The sequence below is a fragment of the Camelus ferus genome, chromosome 12 (assembly GCF_009834535.1).
Source record: "Camelus ferus isolate YT-003-E chromosome 12, BCGSAC_Cfer_1.0, whole genome shotgun sequence".
Taxonomy (NCBI): Eukaryota; Metazoa; Chordata; class Mammalia; order Artiodactyla; family Camelidae; genus Camelus; species Camelus ferus.
Genome location: NC_045707.1, coordinates 20,154,579 through 20,178,100, shown reverse-complemented (window position 1 = coordinate 20,178,100; position 23,522 = coordinate 20,154,579). Strand labels below are relative to the sequence as shown.

Sequence of the window (23,522 nt, the reverse complement as noted above, 5' to 3'; positions counted from 1 at the left end):
ACTGTAGTGTTGATTTTTACCCATTCCGTGTATTGTATGCACATTTTAGATGGGAGGGAAAGACTGAACCTCGGACTTGTGGGCAGGAAGTGTATTCTCATGTTTGATTTTTCAGGCTGAAGCGCAAAAGAAGAAAGATGAGACAGAGGTCCAAGTGAACTTGTACACCCGTGGAAGCCACAGGAGCAGAAGCAAGGAAAGCCAGAGGCCAGGGACACTGTTAGATAATGTTGGACTGCATGTCTACTGTCCAGAACTTGTTTCAGTGGATTTGGAACATCTACCGCCATTCTGATCGCCTCGACCACTTTTAAGAGACCCATCTTGCTCATATCAAAACGGGCCCTTTTGGTCCTTTGCCCTGGACCTGTGATATTATGGACTAGTTCTGTTCTCAGTTGTGGCTGAATGTAACACGTGTACAATAAACCATCTCTTCTGCTGTTTTAGCTGAAGGAAAAAAATCGTCTTGTCTGTTCCGTGGCTTTTTTTGTTGTTGTTCCATTGGGAAGTTTTTTTTTAATCAGTACAGTCGGCCTCTACCCCGAGCTGTACAGGATGTCAAGCGAGCTGTATAGGCTTCAGTCGCGGATGTGGGCCCCGCCCCTGACCAACATCTGGTTCCCGTCCCTCGGAGCTGCCAGAGTATTGAGTGGCCCTTCCTGGAAAGGGGAGTTATACACGCCAGGGACAGCTTTCAGGTTGATTTCGGGGGCATAGGGGTCAGTGGTGTCTCAGCTAAATTCCCGCTTTTTAGGTACTTTGCTGTGCCGTTTTATCGGGTTGCCATGGTGACACGCAAAGCTTGCTGGGAACTTCCTGCGGCAAGTCGCGCAAGTACTTTGCACACCATAGAGTATAGTTCCGGGTCTGCTGGCTAGAGCGTCTTTTCTTCCGCAGGAAGCGGAAGGACGATAGGGTAGGCGGCTCTTTGTCGAAGCTAGAGGACCGGCAGGCGGCAGCAGCAACTACGGCGGCGGCGGCAGGTGAGGGAGGCGGGAGACTTAGGTGGAGACCGCGCCCGGAGGGGAGGAGTCGGGGCCGGCCCAGCGGCTGGTCTCAGCCGGGCTACACAAGGCCCCCCAGGGCCGAGTTGGTTCTTCTTCATGTCTCAGGGCCGAATCTCTTTTCTGATTGACCCCGCTTCGCGAGTAAACGCCAGCTCCGTGACGTCACAGCCCTGCCCATCCCCTCAGCTTGATGTCACCTGGAGCCCCCTCCCCGCTTCAGTTCGTATTCCCATAGTCCTATTCACCTGGTCCCCGGCTGAACTCCGGCGGCATTGAACGAGAGTCTGCCAGGCTGTAAGACTTGCTGCAGGAAACTCCTTGACTTTTTTCGCCAACTCTGGGGTGTTGCGAAGCGTCATAATCACCGCCCCCGAGTCTAATCCGCCATCCCACTGCACTGTCAGTCGCTGCCCTTGCACGGCTCGCTGTTCAGAGTTCCTAATCCCAACCCTAGGTCGAGCCCTGATCCCCACAGCCTCCTTCATCTTGAAGCAGGGCGCCCCTCACCCTTGTTCACTTGAGGCTGGTTTTCAAACCCATTATCCTAGGCTCTCCAAATTGGTTCTACCCCTTACTCTTCTTGCTGGCAACTTTTCCTCTTGACAAGTGAAGTTCAATTTGAACCCTAAGGAATTCTTGAAGTTCCCAGAGCTCTTGCCTTTTTGTCAGACTTCAGTCTTGTAACAACCACCCGCTAGTACTCCATTCTTACCCCTTCTCCCACCCAAGTATCTGTTTTTCTCCTGTTCAGAACCCAGCAGTGATGTGGAGGTGGAGACCCACAGGAGCCCCGGACTTCACCTGAGCTACCTCAGGTATCGAACAATCCTGGGAGAGCTGGGTGGGAAGGGGTATCTCGTTTGATTTTTCTGTGTCTGGTGGGACTTGCAACATGAATCAGGCTTGGGTAGGTGCCATTTATTTTTCACCAGGTCTTTTCCCTTTTAGTAAAAGTTTCTATCTTTTCTTTTCCCGCTGTTCTCCTTGATTGTTTCTATCATTCTGGGACTACCTCCCTTTGGAGGAAGAGGACCCCTCTTTTACAGATGCTCTCGTCTCTGATCTGGTCGGTTCATTTTAGGGTTCATTTTACCTTGAACGCAAAGTCGAGGCAATGGATTAGATGGTTGAGGGGCGATCAAGGCCAAAGAAACTGGAAAGATTCCCTTATACTCATGGGGAAACAGCATGGCGTTTTACTATTTGAACAGCAGAGGGAGCCTGAACACTGCCTAGGAAAGGCTTAGGAGGTCAGACACGTGGTAGCAGGGACTCCTAGTCTGGTTGGGGGTGGGGAGAGGGGAGGGCTAGAACCACGGCAGTGGACTGACGTTCCTGAGCCCTCTTGGGAAAGAGAAGACTTAAAAAGCTTTTATAGAGTCTATAAATAAAGAGGATCTTTATGGGGTGAGGAATGGTATGGTTTCATGTCGGTGGGATCTTCCCATGGAAGAGTGGAAGGGATATAGAATGGGGAAAGAAAGATCCCTTGTCCTTGTGAAATTAACTCCTTTCTATTGCCTTGACCTCCCCAAAATGCTTTAGTCCTTTGTAGGGGCCTATAAGTGAAGAGTCTAGCTGTAGAATTCTTCCTCTGAAATGGAGGGGAGAGGCTGACCACTCTAGGGTTGAGAACGGTGGTGAGCTGGCAGAGAATACCAAAAAAATGACAGGTTATAGGGACTGCCCTCAAGCTGGTGATACCAGTCTCCTTACTCAGGATTTCTTGGGATCTAGAGATCTGATACTTCACAGAGCCCTTACCTGAGATCCCATGGAAGAGAGGTTCAGGGAAGTTCTGTCACCAGTATCTTTATTATCCACAATCTTAATAGCTTACCAGCTTATCTTGGCCACTATTCCTAGTCTCCTCTTAGCCTATTCAGACAATGACAAACAGCAGTTTTAATTTTGCTTCCACAACTTTAATTAGGTCAGTTCAGAAGGGGAAATAAAATCCAGTGCTGTTCTTTCCCTGCCCCCTCCTTGGCCTGTCATCGTTAGGTGAGATGAGGTGACTTGACCCCAGCTCCCTCCCTCCTCTGTTAGCCAGGCAAGGATGAATCATTCTGACCCAGGCCAGGTGCACGAGCTAGCGCCTGGGTGGGACTTCTGACAAGCCAGCCAGTCAAGGCAGAATTCTCATCCCTTGGATTCTCCATCTCCAAAGCCATTGCCCCTCTGGCCTGCCTCTTGCTGGACTGCCTCTCCTATAGTCAGGAAGAGTTTGACCTCCGTCGAGGACTCCTATTTGACACAGTTCTCCTCTTTTCTAGCAGTCACCAAGGGTGGCAAGAAAAGGAAGAGAGCCCTGAGTTGGGGGGGACCAGGATGCCGGACCGGGACAGCTATGCCAACGGCACTGGGAGCAGCGGTGGAGGCCCTGGAGGCGGTGGCAGCGAGGAGGCCAGTGGGACTGGGGCAGGCAGTGGCGGGGCCAGCTCAGATGCCATCTGTAGAGACTTCCTGAGGAACGTGTGCAAGCGAGGCAAGCGCTGCCGTTATCGCCATCCAGACATGAGTGAGGTGTCCAACTTGGGGGTGAGCAAAAACGAGTTCATCTTCTGCCACGACTTCCAGAACAAGGAGTGTAGCCGCCCAAACTGTCGATTCATCCATGGCTCCAAGGAGGATGAGGATGGCTATAAAAAGACAGGAGAGCTTCCTCCTCGGCTGAGGCAGAAAGTGGCAGCCGGCCTGGGCCTTTCACCAGCTGACCTACCAAATGGCAAGGAGGAGGTCCCTATCTGCCGTGACTTTCTCAAGGGTGATTGCCAGAGAGGAGCCAAGTGCAAGTTCCGGCACCTGCAACGAGATTTTGAGTTTGATGCTCGGGGTGGAGGAGGCGCTGGTGGTGGGGGCTCAACAGGCCCAGTTCCCCCAGGACGACGTCACGATCTCTATGATATCTACGACCTCCCTGACAGGGGCTTTGAGGACCATGAACCAGGCCCCAAGCGCCGACGAGGTGGATGCTGCCCCCCAGATGGCCCCCATTTTGAATCGTATGAATACAGCCTGGCTTCGTCCCGAGGGGTGGAGTGCAGACTGCTAGAAGAGGAGAATGCCATGCTCAGGAAGCGGGTAGAAGAGCTGAAGAAGCAGGTCAGCAACCTGCTGGCCACCAACGAGGTACTGCTGGAACAAAATGCCCAGTTCCGCAATCAGGCCAAGGTCATGACCCTCAGCTCCACTGCACCAGCGACTGAGCAGACTCTGGCCCCCACCGTGGGCACTGTTGCCACTTTTAACCATGGCATCGCCCAGACTCACACTACTCTCAGCAGCCAGGCTCTACAGCCTCGCCCCGTGTCCCAGCAAGAACTGGTGGCCCCTGCTGGAGCTCCAGCTGCTCCCCCAACTAATACTGCACCTCCTGCTGCTCCACCACCCCCACCCCCACACTTGAACCCAGAGATCACGCCACTGTCAGCTGCTCTGGCTCAAACCATTGCCCAGGGAATGGCACCCCCACCTGTCTCCATGGCTCCTGTGGCTGTATCTGTGGCTCCTGTGGCCCCTGTCGCCGTATCAATGGCCCAGCCCTTGGCAGGAATCACAATGAGCCACACCACCACTCCCATGGTGACTTACCCTATCGCTTCCCAGAGCATGCGTATCACAGCCATGCCACACTGATGGGGCTAATGGACACTCCCCTGGTATAGCCTTCCAGGGCTGGGGTCGAGGGGCCCTTACCCACCCACTCGCCTAGCCATCCCAGGCCCTGTCCGAAGGGCTCACCCATGAACGAGGACGAGAAACTACAAGGAGTTTGCTTCTGAGAAGGGATTGGGTTGGTGTGTTTTCTCTCACCTCCCTTTTATGAGGGTTATCTTGTCCATCTTCCTTCAAGCCTCACAGAGGGGGCTTGCATAGGAGCGCAGACTGAAGCCAGCAGAGGAAGGACTAACTGAGGGCTTGTGTGTCCTCTGATGGGAAGTTGGGGACATCCCTGGTCTTGTCCTCTCTTCTGCACAGCACAGGTTCCAGCACTAGCTTTGGAAGAAAAAAATACCCTGTCCAGAGGGAAAGCCAGGAAAGATGGGGAAGTGGGTGGCCAGGAGAAAAGGCCTCGTAGGAGCCTTCAGACATTTGGGGGCCTAGTTGAGCTGGACAGTACAGGAGCTGCTCCTGGTCCCGTGGGAAGGCGGGGACCACAGTACTCCAGCCCAAACACTAGGGGAGCTTTCAGTACCTGGCTTGGCCTGGCAATCCATAGGGCAGGGCCCACCATTTTCCAAAGAAATAAAAAAAATTATTTTTAACAAGTGGAGGCAGTGAAAACTTGCTTAGATATTCTGTGTGGAAGATGGGAGCAGTAAATAGATCTCATGCCAAAATGAGATAAAGACCCCACTCTCACATAACTTGGGTAAGGTTGGATGGAAGCCAGTGAAGAAAGGTAGGACCCAGGACAAGACCAAGACCAAAGGCTTTGGGGAAGGCAATTCATAGCGTAAAAACATTGGAGCCACCTAGTCTAGTTTAAAAATAGTCCCATCTGTTCAGGTTTCTATCTGCATGTACTATTCCCAGGTTGCCTTAGTAACCAGGGTTCCTAGGGTCATTTAGGGGGGCAGGTACTAAGGAGGGGGCTGTGCTGGGAAATGGGAATAGGGTATGTACTGACAGATCTTCCCTTATTCAAACAGAGCAGGGCAGGTGGCTCTGCAATCTGAGTTGTTGATGGCAGTTACATCCCTCCCACCCCATCCTGTCCTCAGTTACCAGTGCCTTAAGCCTTCAAGGCTTGAGAGGTGCTGGGAAAAGGAGAGTTCTTCTGGGGACTCCGGCCTCAGGGTTCATCCCTTTCTTCCCTCTGCCTCCACTTAGAACTACAAAGATTTTCGATCCAATTGAAGAGTAAGGCCAAGGGTCCCGGTAGCCAAACCTCAGTTCCTCCTCAGCTCATGGCTGATGTAGGGGAAACAACTCAGGTGTCTAGTCTAATGGTCAGTGGATTTGGGGCTAGAGAAAGTGATCCTGGGTTGTTCTCTCCCCATCGTTTCGTGCTACCTCTTGTTCTCTTGTCTGGTTGATCACTCAGGTTACACCTGGGGTTGAAGATGGTGGGCTAGGTAAAGGCTAGTCATTAAGGGGGGGGGGGAGGCTGAAGACTAAAAACGGGCAAATACTAAAATATTGTACACGTTGGAAAGCTTAATGTTGATTTTCTGGCACAGTTCTGGATTATTAAAAGAGATTGTTTATGAGCATCTAGACAAATGTGATCATAGATACCAATGTGAATTCATCTTGGCCAAATTCTGACAAGCTAACTTTATTATTTTTTTTTGCTAAGTATCTCTAAAGAGGTAGATTTGGGAAACTGTAGATGTTGTCGGTACTTTATTAATGTACTCCAGCTAGAGACCACCAGGGGTACACCTGCAGTTGAACAAATTGGATTTAATGCTCATTGCAATGATGGAGAGAACATGCCATGCAGAACCATAGTGTATCTTGCAAGAGGGTGTCAGAAAGGACTTACAGGACCTGGACTTTGCTTAAGTGACTTAGGGGAAGGTTTGAGGAAGTGGGGCTTCACTCTGGATTCAGTGCTGTCAGGGAAGCAGGGATAATTCCAAGATTGGCTATCTTTATCTTATCTAGAAAAAGGGCGGACTAAAGTGAAGCTGAAGCTGTACTAGGTAATGAAGCAGCAGTCACTCATTAGCTGGGAGAGGGGGATGTTTGCTGTTTTGTGGTTTGCACACTTACCTTGTTTAGTGCTTGAGCACAATTTCAAAGTGGTCTTCTTTTTTGCCTCACTTCATCACAGTTACTGAGTGTCCTTGGCTGATGTTGGTGTTTTGTGACTTTCTGTCCAGCAGGAGAGCACCATTTCCTACCTATGAGCCCAGGTTAGCCCCTAACAGTTCCAAACCTAGCTGTATCAGGCCAGTTCCCAGATGTCGGAGCTTCTTTCCTCTTTCTCACCTGCTAAGTCACTGCAGATAAGCAAATAATTAATGGGTTGGTTAATAGTAGCGTTTGACAGAATTAAAACTGAACATTTGTGCCTAGTAGATGTTGATGAGCACATTCATGTTAGAGAAATCTCTAGTCTCTAGTGATATCCCCAAAGGTTATGTTTTATTTAAAAAAAAAAGAAGTATAAAAATATGAAGAGCCCAGTTACCAACAGTAACACAAGGAAGTACTAAGTAATATTGAAAGTGTCTGTAACTTGGATTGACTAAATTAACCCAAGGGGTCAATTTGGATCAATTTAGATTGACTCTCCCCATGAAAAATTGTTTGCGCCTCTCTGAGGAACAAATGCAGAGATCTACGTTAGCAGTAATTCACATGAGAACAACGTGGGACTTCCAATTGGTTACATAAAATTAAAATCTTACTCTTCATAATGTCAATAAATATTAAGAGCCTGCTCTGTTCTAGGTGCTTTTCTAGGAGCTCCATAAGGATAAGAGAACCATAGTTACACAGTGTAAATATAGCAGTTCAACCCTGTAGGAGTGGAACCAATTCTGAAGTGTGTGTTCTTCTGAACAGTTTTTAGAGAGGGCCCTTGACAAACTAGTGTGGTACCTGAAAATAACTGACAAGAAGACTGAGGGTAGACCCAGTAGATGTCTTCAAAGATTTGAAGGGCTGCCTAGTGGAGAAAAGGTCCTACCTTGTTGCATAGGAAATAAGCAGGAAGTTCTAGAAAAACAGCTAACATTTGAGTACTTTATATAAACCAAGGCACTCTGCTCAGCACTTTACATGCAGTATCTCATTGACACGATGAGTATTATTAATCTACCCAGTTTGCAGAGGAGCAGGCAGGCTTAAAGAGGGTAATCAACCCAGGGTTCTGCAATTAGTAAGGAATGGAGCCAGGAATCTATTTAGGCAGACTTGGCATAAGATAGTTCTAATGATAACAGCCATCCAACAAGGGGACCACTATGCAGTAACTTGCTAGGAATAATACAGAGGACGTTTCCTCAAATCCTGTTGATCCTTCCATCTTAGAGTAGGCTGGGACCAGATTACCATATCTGACCCTCTGCCTCCCCTGAGAGGCAATTGTAGTTTACATATAAATGCAGATTGCAAACCCGGGAAGTCTCAGTACTCTCCTCACTTAAGACACTTCCTCTATCAAATGGCCATCTTTTTTACTGTTACCCACTTACTGCTTATCACCACCAGGTGGCACCTGGGCAGCAGAATTGTCAATGGGCGGGGACCCACCCTGTTTACTTGTTCTGGTGCCTGCATTGCAGCTGCTGATTCTGTGGCTCCTGGGTCCCAGATGGGAAGAGACCTTCCTGGGGATGAGCTTTTGTCCTCCATATACCGTCTTCAGTGCGAGGGTCTGATGACTTAGATAGGATGAAAAATGTAAAGTATGGAAAGGAACCTCTATAGATCGCCCTCTCCATCCTCCAGCCTAAAGGAGTCCTTCCCCCTACTCCAATGCTTGGCAAATTTCAGTTTAATGAGAAGTTTCTCTCTAAGGAGGTTCATCCAGTTTCCTGCCATAGTTCTGCTTCATCAGTTGGTAAGTAGATCCCTCTTACATCCTCCAAAGAAGCAGTTTAGATAGTGTTATCTTCAGGGAAGTAGAGAAAAGGAAGTGAGAAATTTTAAGATTAAGGGAGGAAGGCTGGGCAGGGACAGGTTTTAAGCAGCTTTGATGAAACACAGCCTGATGAAATCTGTCCTGCAGAGCCAGATAAAATTTAATGGCTGCAGATCTAGTCTCTTTCAAAAAATCAATCCTAGTTCCCCTGCTGCATCAAACAGAATAACACAACGAGCCCCATATATACTGCATTAAAAGGTAATCATCTTATCCCCAACCCTTCCCTCCTGGGCTTTCAATCAGTCCACTTTCTAAGTCCCTAGACAACATTCCACCAGTTACCTTAGTCATCATCAATGAACCCTGCATTTTTCCGTTCGTAAACCTACGCAGTGCAATGTAGAACTGCATTAGTTCTACATCTGACAGTATTCTAAACCTTCCTTATAACTCAGGCAAATGAGAAATAGAATCGTCTCATTACTTTTGATTTCTCATTTTCGTGTCCTAGCAGTTCCTCAGGGTCAGGAAATTCTAGGAAGATGTAATCATTTCTGCTGCAGCTGATCCCCTCCCCACTTTGGAGCCAATTTAGTTTTAATCTGTCCTTTAACTCTTGGAGACAGAATGGACTAACTTGGAGATTTCTAAAGAGAAACAAAGCCTCACTTCCTATTCACTCCGCCTCCCCCCCCCCCTGCCCTGAAGGCTGGATAATCTCAACTCTAATTCTCAGATTCTCCCGTTTTCTGTAGTGTCTGTCTTTACAGCGCATAGACAAGGTAGAAGACTGGGGAACAGGATAAACAAGGTCAGTCATTGAACACTTTCATTCCAAATAGGGTAATTTCTTTCCTTGTGTAAGGAGACCCAGGGGAAAAAGTATGAAAGCTAGGGAAAGTTAACAAATGAGCATGTAGGAATCCCAGACTAAATCCTGCCAAACTGTCTGAATGGAGTGAAAGGAAATCCTGATCCTCCACAACTTAACTTCACAACCCCAGCTTGCTCTAAAACCGAGTAATTCGCGACGCGGCTCTGCATGACGTCATACCACAGGCACTCCAATCCCACGTGGGGGAACTCCTGGTCCCACCTCTCCTCTTTAAATGGTACGCTACGCCTCCTTCTCTTTCTGCCTAATCACAGGCTGCACTTTTAGCCTTTTTACTCCTTTTCCCGCCATTCCAGACCGCCTATCTTGGCACTCTGGTCCAATCAGGAAGGTCCTGCCTTTCCGGAGCCCTCTCCCGCTCCCCGCGGAAGGGGGCGGGGTCTCGAGCTTTTGACTCCACCTTGGTCTCTGCGGCGCGGGCCAACCCGAGTCGTCAGGGAAGAGGGCGTGGCTTGAAGTTCCCTCCCCCATTCTGGGATTTTTGGTTTGTAGAGGGGAGCTCGTCGCAAGACTAGGCAACCGCTAGCTGGTCTCTGGGTCGGGTGGGTCCTCCCAGAGGTGGCACCATGGAGCGCTCTCTTGGAGACGACTCCAGCCCTAGCCCCGTGGACCAGACCTCTACTCCCTCCGACCCCCCTGACCTGTCCCCCACTGCAAACACAAAGCCGGAGCAGAGTTCTGGGAACCAACCTGCCGGCCCAGGCGCGGCGGGTGAGGCCCTGGCGGTGCTGACTTCGTTTGGGCGGAGGTTGCTGGTGCTGGTGCCGGTGTACCTGGCCGGCGCAATGGGACTCAGCGTGGGTTTCGTGCTCCTCGGCCTCGCCCTCTACCTGGGCTGGCGCCGGGTCCGCGAGGAGAAAGAACGGAGCCTTCGAGTAGCGCGGCAGCTGCTGGACGATGAGGAGCGGCTCACGGCAAAAACTCTTTACATGAGCCATCGAGAGCTACCTGCCTGGGTAAGCGACCCCCCTCAATCCTCAGTGCAGCATAGCCCCCTTCTAGCCCTCCAGTAGTAGGGCTCTCCCTCCCTGTCCCTAAAGTCAGCTCCTCATCTTGGGACGATGGACCCCAGACTTTCCCCTCCCGCCTCACTAGCCTCCTGCTTGCTGGAACGCGCCTCTCTTGGGATCGACTATTCCCCTCCCCTCGCCGTCCCACCTCCGCCTTCCGCACGCCCAGATCCCGGTTCTTCAACAAAATCAGGACTTTTTCCTATACGCTTGGGCAAGAGCAGTAATAACATCTGAGGAGCCCGTCTCAGCAGTGGCTCTTCCTCCAAGCTGCTCGAATGCCCCTCCTCGTTCCTGGTGCCGCTCACGCCGTTGCTGCTGCTGGGCATCCCCGTTCCCGCTCAGAGGGTTCCCTCGTCTTTCCTGTCCTCCCAAGGACTTTTAAAAAATTTCTTAAGGCCATAAGGTTCTTCCTTTTCCCGCTCTTATCCTTGGGTACCCCTGGGACCCAGCTCCGGGAGCAGCCAAGCCCCTGCACCTGGACGGACCCTCCGGCCCTCGTCTTCCAGCCTCAGGCAGCGGGGCCGCAGCGCAGCGGAGGCGGCTTCTGGACAAAGGGCGGGGGTGCTGCGGGGAGGGCAGTGCGGCTGCTGCAGTGCCCGCTGCCCACACTCCACCGCCCCTGGCCGGCCCCACCCTTTTCCGGACTGTGGGCCACGCTTTCACGGTTGGGGCCAGGACCCTATTACTACGCCCCTCTCCTCTGTTGAGGGGCCAGAATGGCTTCTCTTAGGCCTTGCAGAGGCAGAGCCCGTTACCCGGCCCCTCCCTTCCTGCTCCTCCCAGCAGAGGTGCCCGTCGAGGGAGAATCAAAGTTGACACAAGGCAGACACGGCCTTGCTACCCAGATCCTGGACTGGGGTGGAGAAAGGGGGAGAAGTGGCCCCAGGAGACTTATAGCCCAGGCAGCAACCTGCCTCTGTTCCTCCTACTCCTCATCATGGAAATTAATCTTTCTGCTAAGGCAACTCCTCCTCCGCCCAATACAAAGCACAGGTGTCCTTCCTTCCTGTACAAGGAATCACATTGACAAAAAAGAAAACAGCAGCCTGGGCCTAAATAACTCCTCTGGCCCCTCCCTAACTCAGGAGCCGCTTCCCTCTTCACCTTCTTGGTATAGAAGTCCCAGTCTGAGGGTTTGAGGGAAGGCTGGTAAAAGGAACCCGGACTAATCCAGTCCCAGGATTTCCTCCTCAAACTCTGACTTGTCAGGACCTCCCCCTCCAGAAAGAATGTGCCCTTCTCTTCCCTCCTCCTCTCTGCCCCAGCAGCTGTCAGTTCACCTCCCTGAGCTATCCGCAAAGCAACATGGTGTGGCCTGCACCCTGGCAGCTCCCTTTGTCAGAGACCTCAGTGCCCCCAAACCCTGTGGAGGAATGAATCTCAGGACGCCCCAGCCCCTCCCCCCAACCCCTGGGTGTGAGGAGGCTCTGTCGCACTTGGGTTTCCTCAGAGGGCATCCCACCTGGCACCTTAGTAGGACCCAGGAGTAGGGGTGTGCTCCTCACTGTCTGCTTCCTCCACCTCCAGGTCAGCTTCCCAGATGTGGAAAAGGCTGAGTGGCTAAACAAGGTGAGGGTTGATTGTCTTGATTTTTTTTTTTCATGAGGGGGAATGGCGTTCATTTCTCTTGCCAGGCCCTGTCATACTTCACTTCTAGCCCCAGCCTAGTCCCCAGTCCTCCCTGTGGGGAGGATTCTGAAGGCACTTGCCTTAGAGGGCCAGCTCTGTGACCAGATCCCTTTCCTCCCAGATTGTGGCCCAGGTCTGGCCCTTCCTGGGCCAGTATATGGAGAAACTTTTGGCTGAAACTGTGGCCCCAGCTGTTCGAGGATCTAACCCTCACCTGCAGACATTTACATTCACACGAGTGGAACTGGGTGAAAAAGTACGTATGTAGGAGGGAAAGTAATGGAAGAGAGGAGATGGGACAGGGGAGGTGGGTGGCCCAAAGGAGGCTGAGGTATTCCTCCCTTTCCATCCCCTCTCAAGAATTCATCTCTCTCCAGCCACTGCGCATCCTAGGAGTCAAGGTTCACTCTGGTCAGAGAAAAGAGCAGATCCTGATGGACTTGAACATCAGGTAATGCCACTCACCACTCTTCCCACTTTCCCTTCCTGGTCACTCTACTTCACTCCCTGGACCCCCACTACAGCCTTGTACTAACCCTCTCTGTTCTCTTCCTCACCAACCCCCAGCTATGTAGGTGATGTACAGATTGATGTGGAAGTGAAGAAATATTTCTGCAAAGCAGGAGTCAAGGGCATGCAGGTGGGGCAGATGTCAGGAGCCTCCAAGGGAAGCCTTTGCCCTAAGTTTCATCAGGTGTAGGGAAGTGGGAGGTTGGGAAAACCCAGGCTGGGGAGGTTTGTGGGAGAATGAAGGCCTCTTCTGAGGAAAGGCTTTGCTTTTCTCTTCCTGCCCCAGCTACATGGTGTCTTGCGGGTGATTCTTGAGCCACTTATTGGGGACCTTCCTATCGTGGGGGCTGTGTCGATGTTCTTTATCCGACGCCCGGTAAGGGAAAACATTGAGGAGGGGTAGATGAGTGAGGAAACAGAGGACTGGGAGGGGGAGGGTGGCCAGCTATGGGGGAGGGAATTGACAAGCAGGCTGAGGGGTCTGGTACTTGTTGGATGGGGTGACCATGCCACCATATGCTCTGTCCTGATCCCCTTGCTCTGTGCTTCCAGACCTTAGATATCAACTGGACAGGGATGACCAACCTGCTGGATATCCCAGGACTCAGGTATCAAGGACTTACTGAGTACCGCTAAGTATTCCAGCCCTGGCTTGGAGGATTAATGAATACAGAGCAGTAAAAGCTGAAGCCAGTGTCCTCCAGGAGCCTTGACCCTAGTTGGGGACATCAGACAAATACCCATGAAAAGTTGCATACTGTAATTTTTTTTCTGTGGGAGGACCGTGCATTTTGGTAGAGGATGAAGAAGGCTACAGACTCCTCAGCAGGGGCAAAAGGAGAAAGACAAACTGGGATGGTAGTGAGGGAGGGACAGAGCAGTAGGTGGGAAATCAGGGTAGAAGCGTAGCAAAAAGGTGTATTGAAGCAAGGACTTCCCTCTAGCTTTACATCTCTTGATTGTGGGAAACAGTTGGGGGTGGGGAGATATGGGAAGCTAGGGCCACACTCACCTCCTTTTCTCCTCCCTCATTCAGCTCCCTCTCTGACAACATGATCATGGATTCCATCGCTGCCTTCCTTGTGTTGCCCAATCGATTACTGGTGCCCCTTGTGCCTGACCTTCAGGATGTAGCCCAGTTGCGTTCCCCTCTTCCCAGGGTACGGCCTCTCCCCTATTAGACAGATCCTTCTCTCAGGAACCCTGTGCTGGATCTTTAATTTCTCACAATCTGATTCCTGCCCTCAGGGCATTATTCGGATTCACCTGCTGGCTGCACGAGGGCTGAGCTCTAAGGACAAATATGTAAAGGGCCTGATTGAGGGCAAGTCGGACCCGTACGCACTTGTGCGAGTGGGCACCCAGGCATTCTGCAGTCGTGTCATCAATGAGGAACTTAACCCCCAGTGGGGAGAGACTTACGAGGTGGGAGAACCAAGGAAAGGGGCTATGTCAGGTTGGGAGGCTCTGGGAGGTTTTGAGAGAAGATGCTGATGGGATGATTCTCACACTTGCAGACCCTTATCCCTCTGTGTCCTTCAGGTGATGGTACATGAGGTCCCAGGACAGGAGATTGAGGTGGAGGTGTTTGACAAGGATCCAGACAAAGATGACTTTCTGGGCAGGTGAGACTCTGCCTGTGTTGGGATTCTAAAGCCCCAAGGCCACCAAGTTCCCAGAGGGAATTATAATCCTTTTCCAAGCTTAAGAATCATGTGTCATTTTCCTTCCCAACCTTCCCACCCCTCATCCCCACCACACACACACATGCACACATACATAAATGCCTCCTGAGTCTTCAGAAGGGAGTCTGAGATCTGCCAGCTATTTCTGGGTGGTTGAGTGGAGGGCCAATGAACAACATGCTGCTAATTACAACACTCCCCTCTTTTCCCTTTCACTGCCATCATCACCACCACCACCACCCCTAGAATGAAGCTGGATGTGGGGAAGGTATTGCAGGCTGGAGTAATGGATGAAGTAAGTTGAGAGAAGAGGAAGGTGGAGGGTGGTGTCACCCATTGGGTAGACAATGGTTGCTACGTTGGCGGGGAAGAGGTTGGGTGGGTATCTGATCTCTACTCTACTTCTTCTGTAGTGTATACTATACTCACTTCTTCCACTCCCTCTCCCTCCAGTGGTTCCCTCTACAAGGTGGGCAAGGCCAAGTTCACTTAAGGCTAGAATGGCTTTCACTCTTGCCAGATGCAGAAAAACTGGAGCAGGTAACTAACATGTACAACAGGAACCTAGTAGGGGAGAAACAGGTAGTTAGTATGGGGGCCTGAGGGGATGGAGGTCTGACTGCTACCCGCCCCCACCAGGTTCTGCAGTGGAACCGCGGAGTCTCCTCCCGACCAGAGCCCCCATCAGCTGCCATCTTAGTGGTCTATCTGGATCGGGCCCAGGATCTTCCTGTGAGTGTGGCTTCTGAGGGCGTTCCCACACCATCCCCCTTGCCCCTGCTCCAGAAGCAACAGCATGTGACACAAGGGTTCCAAGAAGGGGATCAGAGCCACCTCAGGGGAAAGATTCTGATGAGAGCCCACCTTCCTTCACTGAAACAAAAACAACCAAGATGGTGACCTCTGAACTGTATCCCCCACAGCTGAAAAGGGGGAACAAGGAGCCCAACCCCATGGTACAGCTGTCAATTCAGGATGTGACCCAGGAGAGCAAGGTGAGGGCCAGGACAAGGACATCACTGTGGGAGGTGTCATACGTGTGTGGGGCCAGAAGGAGGGAGGACTGTTCTTGGGATGAAGTCTTCCCTTTAGAATGCCTGTAAGGGCAGGGGTTTTCTGGAGAAGTAGGAATGGTACTGTGCCGTGTACCTTTGACCCCATCCTGCACATCTCCAGTCTGTCTATAGCACCAACTCTCCGGTGTGGGAGGAAGCCTTCCGATTCTTCCTGCAAGACCCTCAAAGCCAGGAGCTCGATGTGCAGGTAAGAGAATCACCTATCAGCCCCTCCTGGATTCCCTACTCTGTCTTTCAGATCAGCACCATTTCTTCTCTCCATCTTCTCCTCTGATCTCTATTTTCAGTCCATCTACCTAGACTCTCCACCTCCTCCACTCTCCATAGTTCCTCACCCTTCTCTCTAGAATCATTATAATTGAGAATTTTACACTGAAAATAGTGATTTTTGTGGTATGTAAATTATAGCTCAATACAATTATTTTTTAAAAGAGAAGAACATACTGAGCACCTGCAGACACCTAGCACTCTTAAGGTCATAGAGCATGAAACATGGTATCTGCCTTCATGAAGCTCACTGGCTAGTTTCATAGACACAAACATATATAAAATCATCTAAGTATGATTCAACATTAACCAGTGGGTGTGAAATACCCATAGTATGGTGCTAAGGATGGCCAGAGAAAGGTACAGAGGGTGGAGAAAGGAGAGACTTTGTGAAGGAAGCAGGATTTTCAGTGGGTCTTGAAGTATCAGTAGGATTTAAATAGGCAGAGAGGAGCAGAATGAGAACTTTCCAGGTAATGGGACCACAAAGAGCAAAGGAGGGACCATCGAGTGGGCAGAGGACTGTAAAAGGAGCAAAAGTTTTGTCTTTGGCACAGAGGGAATGAAGCTGCAGCCATGTTATTGTTTTTTGAGTCCGCCTCCCTCTTCCCTAATCTCTTACTCCATCCCCTTCTCCTGGGCCTGTAGGTGAAGGATGACTCCAGGGCCCTGACTTTAGGGGCACTGACCCTGCCTCTGCCTCGTCTGCTGACTGCTCCTGAGCTCACTCTGGACCAGTGGTTCCAGCTCAGCAGCTCTGGCCCAAACTCCCGGCTCTACATGAAACTGGTGATGAGGGTATGGAGATGGGGAAAGTGCTGTGGGTAGGGAAGGGCCTTGTGGATTCCTCGGTATTAAGAGTAGGGAAAGGGCATCCCCTAAGATTAAATGAGCTAGTGTATGTGGAAGCATCTAGAAGGAACACAAAAAATGTTGATGTCACTGGAGGAAGAGATGGTTGAGTAGAGTGAGCAAGGAGGGAACCCTCTAGAGATATGCCCAGCCCAGGCAGGGACCTGTTTACCCAGTCAGAGCCCCCACTCTGTCCCCTAGCCCCCTACACCTTGCCTGCCGGAGCCTAAATGCACTGCTTTGACTCGACAATCACAGTCACTCCCCTTCCCAGCTCCTGTACTTGGATCCATCCGAAGTGCGCTTCCCTGCTGTGCCTGGTACTCCGGGGGCTTGGGACCTGGACAGTGAGGACCCCGAGACAGGCAGCAGTGTGGATGCCCCACCTCGACCCTATCAAACTACTCCTGACAGTAATTTTGGGACAGAGGTGAGTCACTATCTGGAAGGAACTAGAACTGTGTGTGTGCAAAGCCTATTTCAGGGCTGGGTCTGACAGGTTCCTCCCTTTGACATCTGGTGCCCCCATCTGTCCCTTTTGCAGAATGTGCTTCGGATCCATGTATTAGAGGCCCAGGACCTGATTGCCAAAGACCGTTTCTTGGGAGGATTGGTGAAGGGCAAGTCAGACCCTTATGTCAAACTAAAGCTGGCAGGACGAAGCTTCCGGAGCCGTGTTGTTCGGGAAGATCTCAACCCCCACTGGAATGAGGTCTTTGAGGTCAGAACCGAGTGGCTATGACTCCTCCCAGCCCTGCCCCCTTCTTCCCCCAGTTCTGACAGTGGTCCAGAAAACCTCTGCAGTCAGCTGATGGGCAGGGGTGGGGGTGTGGTCTCGTCATTTGAAGAAGGAAAGGAAAGGATTCCCTTACGTCCCCACTGTTTTCTCCCACTAGGTGATCGTCACATCAATTCCAGGCCAAGAGCTAGAGGTTGAGGTTTTCGATAAGGACCTGGACAAGGATGACTTTCTGGGCAGGTGAGAGGGTAGGAGGCTGGGCCTCTGTAGGCCATGGAAGTTTGGCCTCCTGGAGACAAGAGACTGGCTTTGACCATAGACTTGACTCTTTCTCCTTTACAGGTGTAAAGTGAGTCTCACCACAGTCCTAAACAGTGGCTTCCTTGATGAAGTGAGTATGGAATTAGAATCAACCATCCCTCCTGAACCTGACATGTCTCATTCTCATAGTCCCTGTCTCCGCACCCCCAAGTCTTAACCCTACCTAATTCCACAGTGGCTGACCTTGGAGGATGTCCCATCTGGCCGCCTACATTTGCGTCTGGAGCGTCTGACCCCTCGTCCCACTGCTGCTGAGTTAGAGGAGGTAAGGAAAGATGCTGGAGGAAGGAAGGGACCACAGATGGGTCAAGGTAAACTCTTCCATCAGCTTTCAAGGCATATGCCAGGCCCCAGGGTGTCAGTGACCACTCCCCAGCCCCTGTGTGTCCTCCCCCAGGTGCTGCAGGTGAACAGTTTGATCCAGACTCAGAAGAGTGCAGAACTGGCAGCAGCCCTGCTGTCCGTCTACCTGGAGCGGGCTGAGGACCTGCCGGTGAGATCTGCTCCCCACACCCCATAGCTCTTTGGCCCTTCTACCTCCCTCAGGTTTGGATGCTGCTCGTGTATTTGGAATAGTAAATTCCAAATTCCTCTCTCCCAGGTGGGAAGAATTGTCTGTCCAAGAACAGGAGGGTGGTGGCTGTCAAGTGATAATGGGGACATAGGCCACTGGCTGTGGATGTAGTTTGTGGTGGGGATCCACTGGTCCAAATTTAAGACTAATATTCTCTTTCCAGCTCCGGAAAGGTACCAAGCCTCCCAGCCCTTATGCTACTCTTGCTGTAGGAGATACTTCCCATAAAACTAAGGTATTAGGAAATGCTGCAGGACTAGGGATGGGAGGGACGAGAGGAGTAGAGAGTGTCAACCACTGATCATCACCCCCCATCTCCACCAGACTGTTTCCCAAACATCAGCCCCTATCTGGGATGAAAGTGCCTCCTTTCTCATCAGGAAACCAAACACTGAGAGCCTGGAGTTGCAGGTACTGTAACTTCATTCTACAAACATTTTGCAGATTGCTGTCATGGGTCAGGCACTGAAGCAGGCACAGGGCATTCAGAGATAAAAAGTATAGTTCTTATCTTTTTGGAATTCACACTCTCTTGGGAGAAAAATGACCAGAGAATACTTCCAGACAGATAATAACCACTAAGGTAAAAGGCAACGTGAGGAAAAAAGGAGAGGTTCTAACTCAGACTAGGGAAAAGGTGAGGTGGGTGCTAAGAAAGACGTCCTTAGCTTAAAGGTAAATAGGCCCTGACAGGAAAACTCTTTAGGCTGAGAAGGAAATGGAGGAGAAAGAAGGCAAATTATAGATTAGAGAGGCAGGCAGAAGCGAGCTCACAGGAGCTCTTAAAAAATATGCTAAGAATTTGGATTTTACCCTAAAGGCATAGGGAACACTGGAAGGAATGGAGGGTGGCATATCCAGATGTGCATTTTAGAAAGATCTTGCTGACACCAGGGTGAAAGATGGACTAGAGGAAGGCAACACTGGAGGCAGGTAGATGAGTTAAGAGACTATTAGATTTACCTGAAGCAAGAATTGACAAAGGCCAGATGTATTTAGTGGTTATTTTGACATGGAAGGGGAGAAGGAACAAGAACAGCCTAGGTGCTAACTCCCAGGTTTAGCATGGGTGGGCTGGCTGGACAGATAAAGGTACTGTTGCCAACACAGGGAATGCACAGAGCAGGAGTTAGCATTTGAGATCTCTTGAGGGCCATCCAAGGGGAGACAGCCATCCTGTTGGTAGATCTACAGCCCATTACAATGTTCTTCCCTCTCCCTCCTGTTTGAGCATCGTGAGCAAGCAACAGGGAGCAACTGTAGTCATGAGGGTGAGCAAGATCCCTCAGGGCGTGTGTAGAGTGAAAAGAGGACAAAAGGATGGACAATGAAACAATGAAAGGACAGATGGGGGAAGAAGAGCCTTTCAGAGGGCCTGAAGTGTAGCCATGGCGGTAGGATGCTCACCAGGAGAGAGTGGGTTACAGAAGCCGAAAGAAGTGTGTTTCAAGAGACAGGAAGTGGTCAAATGTTGCCGAGTGTTAAAATTCATCATCTTGCATAGCAGGGCATCACTATGTACTAAAGTCAGCAAATTATGAAGTAGAGATGTAGGCAGATTAGTTAGAACTGTTAGAACGAAGAAGCAGGAAGGGCTTAAACGTCATTACATCTGGAGTATGGACGTGGGGGTAGGATGGGCAGAAACTTAATTCCGTTTTTACTGTCCTCCGCCCTGTGCAGGTATTACTGGTATCATCTGTGAAAGCTTAGGAAGTAAATAGCACAGCCTGCTCTGGTTAAGACAGGAAAGTAGGGAAGTGGGACCAGAAGGAGCGTCTCTCACCACAACCACCCAAGCCTCCAAGCGTTTGGACCTGGGATGCCAGAACTAAATCATTTCTCTTTTTTTTTTAACGTGATTTTTTTTCTTTTGCTTTTTTTGGGGGGGTGGGGGTAATTAGGTTTATATATTTTTAGAGTAGGTACTAGGGATTGAACCCAGAACCTCCTGCATGCTAAGCATGTGCTCTACCACTTGAGCTATACCTTCCCCCTGAATCACTTCTCTCTTGATCACAGTCCTGTTGCTCCGCAGGTTCGGGGTGAGGGGACTGGCACACTGGGTTCATTATCCCTGCCCCTCTCCGAGCTCCTCGTGGCTGACCGGCTCTGCCTGGACCGCTGGTTTACACTCAGCAATGGTCAAGGGCAAGTGCTACTGAGAGCACAGCTGGGGGTGAGCGCCAGGACATGTGGGCAGGGGGAGGGAGGGCGGGAGCAGAGGGCCATGTCCTCCTAGCCCGGGGGGAGCAGGACGCTGTGCAGCTCATGGCATTCTTGCCCGCCTAGATCCTGGTGTCCCAGCACTCGGGGGTGGAAGCTCACAGCCACAGCTACAGCCACAGCTCCTCCTCTCTGAGTGAAGAACTAGAGCTCTGGAAGGGACTCCCACACATTACCTCCTCAGCCCCAGAGCTCCGGCAACGCCTAACGCACGGTGACAGGTAAAGCTCTGGGACAGAAAGATGGGACACAGTCAAGGAACTAAAGGATAAGCTATAGGCTCCCGAGGCACCACCTCTCCCAGGCCCATCTCCATCTCTCCACAGTCCCCATGAGGCTCCAGCCGGGCCTCTGGGCCAGGTGAGACTGACGGTTTGGTACTACAGTGAAGAACGAAAGCTGGTCAGCATCGTTCACGGGTGCCGGTGAGACTCTATCCATCCCAGACTCATTTCTCCCCATCCCTCCCCTGAGGCTCCCTCACCACTGCCTTCCTCCTGTTCCAGGGCCCTTCGACAAAATGGGCGGGACCCTCCTGACCCCTATGTGTCACTGTTGCTACTGCCAGACAAGAACCGGGGCACCAAGAGGAAGACTTCACAGAAGAAGAGGACCCTAAATCCTGAATTCAATGAGCGGTAAGTCAGTGGGCATTCAGGTGGGGAGACAGCAGGCTCAGGAAGGACCCTGCCCCTGACACCCAGTCCCTCCCCAGGTTTGAGTGGGAGCTGTCCCTGGATGAGGCTCTCCGGCGAAAGCTAGATGTCTCTGTGAAGTCTAGTTCCTCCTTCATGTCACGAGAACGTGAGCTGCTGGGGAAGGTAAGAGGGCAGGGGTGAGCAGGGTGAAGAGGAGCGTTAGAGGCTGCCAGTGGCAAGGCTTGCAGTCCTTATTGGGAGGAATCGCCCTGGTGACACTACTCTACCGGTGACCCAGTTACCTCGCCACTGATTTGGGACCAGGAGTATGTGAGGATGGTCTTTGGATGTATCAAAAGTAACATATCACCCCAACTATCCTCCAACACAGGTGCAGTTGGACCTTGCTGAGATAGACCTCTCCCAGGGTGCAGCCCAGTGGTGAGTATCTGGTGAGCTGGGGATGGGCCTGGATCTTTGAGGAGACATCCCAGTCACAAGGGGAGAAAAGGATGTAATCTGAGCTGAGAACCATGATCTTCTGAAGTACAAGAGCCTCAGATCATGTCTCATTTATAAGAGGACACAAAAGTCATCTTTCTACCCGAGCTGTCTCTGCTTGTTCCTGCAGGTATGACCTCATGGATGACAAGGGCAGCTCCTAGGATCCGGGGATTCCCAGCCTGACTGCTGTCTCCTTGCCTCATCTCTTGCTGCATCACCACCTCAATGTGATGAGCCTAAAGCCTGGGGCCAGCGGACAGAGCCTGCGCCTCCCAGCCCTCTCACCTCCAGGCCCATGCTAGGGCCTTTGCCTGACCAAAGAGGACCGTACGTTACCCTTTGCTGCACGGCCTTTATCCTTCTGGGGTCCTAGGACAGGGACCTGAGCTGGCTGTCTCCTGCTCTGCCTGCACATCCTTCTCCTTTTCTCCCAGCTCCTCAGGGCCTTGTGTCTGTGCCTGGCCACTGGCAGCACTAGCAGTGGCATTAGCTTATGCCAAATATAGCTTTTGGAAAGTTCTTTTTTCTTAAATTGGACAGTCACCTTCTTCCCTACCATAAGCAGTCAGGGAGGGTGGAAAGGCAAACCACTCAAGCTGAGAGCCTCTTGGATTACTGTATGTGGCAAATGTACAGCAACCTAGACCCTGTGTCCAGTTCTGTACCTACTTTCCTCAAGCCTGTCCTGAAAATTACACCTGCTATGTTGACTGGGGCCAGCCAGTCTCTTGATTCACTCTGGGAATTGGGAACACCTGGATTCCATCCAAGCCTTCAGGTAGCCAGTATCAGTCTTGGCGCCTCTAGCTGCTGCTGTGCAGAGGGCTTTGGAGGACTCAGGACAGCAGGGCCAATTTTTATCCAGGTGCCTAGGCTATTAACTCACTGACTAGAACTGAATCTCTTAGCTTTGTACCAACTCTGCCAATCCACTGTTATCTTACATTAAACGTTATACTCAAATCAGCTGTGGCTCTTTTCCTTAAGAACAGGGACTCCAGCCTACCCATCAGATATTTATTCCAAGTGTCAAAAGCCTTTATTCAATTCACAAATGTCAGTTTGTTTATATTTTTAACAACTAGATGATCAGATTATTAAAAAGGCTGATTTAAGCAAACGATCCCACGTCTTAGAACCTTCACCACAAGTTGTCCTTGTAATTATTCTCAGAGTCTTGGTAGGCATCCAAACTGGTCCTTTCCCTTTGAGATTCCTTTCCTATCAAGTCAGCATGTACCTTCTCCAAAGATTTTACATTCTGTCTCCTTAGAATAACTCTAACTTGGTGGATCACAACCTCTGGTTCCACCGGAGCTTCTCCGGGATCGTTTAGAGCCAGGCTGCGGTGCAGCTTCTTCACTGACTTGTTGCTCCGTGAAAGGGGAAAGCAGTGAGGCAGGCGCAGGCGGATGAGCGCCATGCAGCTGGGACTGCGTCAGTTTCGATAGTGGTCAGAACCCCCTGTATTTGCCCGCAAGACTGTTGGTTCCGTTGAGGGTGGTCAAGGGACCTATGTGAATTAGCTACTGTTTTGTTTCTGGTGAGATTCATTCCCTGTCACCGTGACAAAGTCTTACCCATCCACCTGTCTGCTGACCATTATCATCCTGTGGGCTTCCCAGGGAAAGGATTTCTAGCCCTGGTGAACTTGGAAGCTCTGTGCCACTGCACAGGGTCACAGAGTAGCAGGTTTAGCCATATCCAAAGAAGCTCTGGGCCCACCTGATGGGCAGCTACATGAGAAATATTTATACCCATTCAGATCTCTCACCCTGAACCCTGCTCCTTTTGGGACCCTTCCTGGAATGCAAGTATAGAAGCTGTGCCTCCTCCCTTCTAACTGCCACGTGAAAGGAGGAGTGAATTCCTGAAAACCAGGTCCCTGGAATAGGAACTTGGAGATTTTGTAACTGCCTCAGGGGGGCTTTATCATCTTCTCTGGAAGAATATAAACAGGCTGCTGTCCACTGGGAGGAAAGGAGAGGCTCAAGGGAAAGAACTAAACTCAGCTCCACAAGGAGTTGTCAAATCTAC

General features: G+C 51.0%; 2 protein-coding genes across 5 annotated transcripts; both read left to right on the top strand.

Annotated features, from left to right (window-relative positions):
• The first annotated feature begins 879 nt into the window (after positions 1 to 879).
• ZC3H10 (zinc finger CCCH-type containing 10) lies at positions 880 to 7,406 on the top strand. Of its 3 annotated transcripts, none has more exons than XM_032493086.1 (3): positions 880 to 986; positions 1,762 to 1,825; positions 3,290 to 7,406. In XM_032493086.1, exon 3 carries the CDS (start codon positions 3,342 to 3,344, stop codon positions 4,647 to 4,649), a length of 1,308 nt encoding a protein of 435 aa, XP_032348977.1. In that variant the 5' UTR covers positions 880 to 986; positions 1,762 to 1,825; positions 3,290 to 3,341; the 3' UTR covers positions 4,650 to 7,406. The 3 variants fall into 3 exon arrangements, with proteins under 3 accessions (XP_032348977.1, XP_006179893.1, XP_014410648.1); XM_006179831.3 differs by having other exon boundaries at positions 881 to 986; positions 3,287 to 7,406; XM_014555162.2 differs by lacking the exon at positions 880 to 986 and adding an exon at positions 1,281 to 1,304 and having other exon boundaries at positions 3,287 to 7,406.
• Positions 7,407 to 8,400: 994 nt separating this feature from the next.
• ESYT1 (extended synaptotagmin 1) lies at positions 8,401 to 22,451 on the top strand. Of its 2 annotated transcripts, XM_014555163.2 has the most exons (33): positions 8,401 to 8,532; positions 9,312 to 9,367; positions 10,117 to 10,407; positions 11,992 to 12,033; positions 12,215 to 12,349; positions 12,471 to 12,544; positions 12,661 to 12,733; positions 12,890 to 12,979; positions 13,156 to 13,211; positions 13,640 to 13,763; positions 13,852 to 14,028; positions 14,146 to 14,228; positions 14,535 to 14,583; positions 14,742 to 14,828; positions 14,928 to 15,020; positions 15,212 to 15,283; positions 15,465 to 15,551; positions 16,280 to 16,429; positions 16,758 to 16,913; positions 17,028 to 17,204; positions 17,380 to 17,462; positions 17,565 to 17,613; positions 17,719 to 17,808; positions 17,941 to 18,036; positions 18,281 to 18,352; positions 18,442 to 18,528; positions 20,156 to 20,296; positions 20,410 to 20,564; positions 20,670 to 20,768; positions 20,850 to 20,981; positions 21,059 to 21,164; positions 21,373 to 21,422; positions 21,613 to 22,451. In XM_014555163.2, exons 1-33 carry the CDS (start codon positions 8,448 to 8,450, stop codon positions 21,644 to 21,646), a joined length of 3,351 nt encoding a protein of 1,116 aa, XP_014410649.1. In that variant the 5' UTR covers positions 8,401 to 8,447; the 3' UTR covers positions 21,647 to 22,451. The 2 variants fall into 2 exon arrangements, with proteins under 2 accessions (XP_014410649.1, XP_006179895.1); XM_006179833.3 differs by lacking the exons at positions 8,401 to 8,532; positions 9,312 to 9,367 and having other exon boundaries at positions 9,783 to 10,407.
• The last annotated feature ends 1,071 nt before the right edge of the window (positions 22,452 to 23,522 follow it).

Excerpts from the sequence above, each read along its gene's own strand:
- ZC3H10 (XM_032493086.1), top strand. The coding sequence starts at position 3,342 with ATGCCGGACCGGGACAGCTATGCCAACGGCACTGGGAGCAGCGGTGGA.
- ESYT1 (XM_014555163.2), top strand. The coding sequence starts at position 8,448 with ATGCTTGGCAAATTTCAGTTTAATGAGAAGTTTCTCTCTAAGGAGGTT. Across the intron at positions 15,021-15,211 it reads ATCGGGCCCAGGATCTTCCT|CTGAAAAGGGGGAACAAGGA; the intron begins GTGAGTGTGGCT and ends TATCCCCCACAG. Across the intron at positions 17,614-17,718 it reads ACAGTGGCTTCCTTGATGAA|TGGCTGACCTTGGAGGATGT; the intron begins GTGAGTATGGAA and ends CTAATTCCACAG.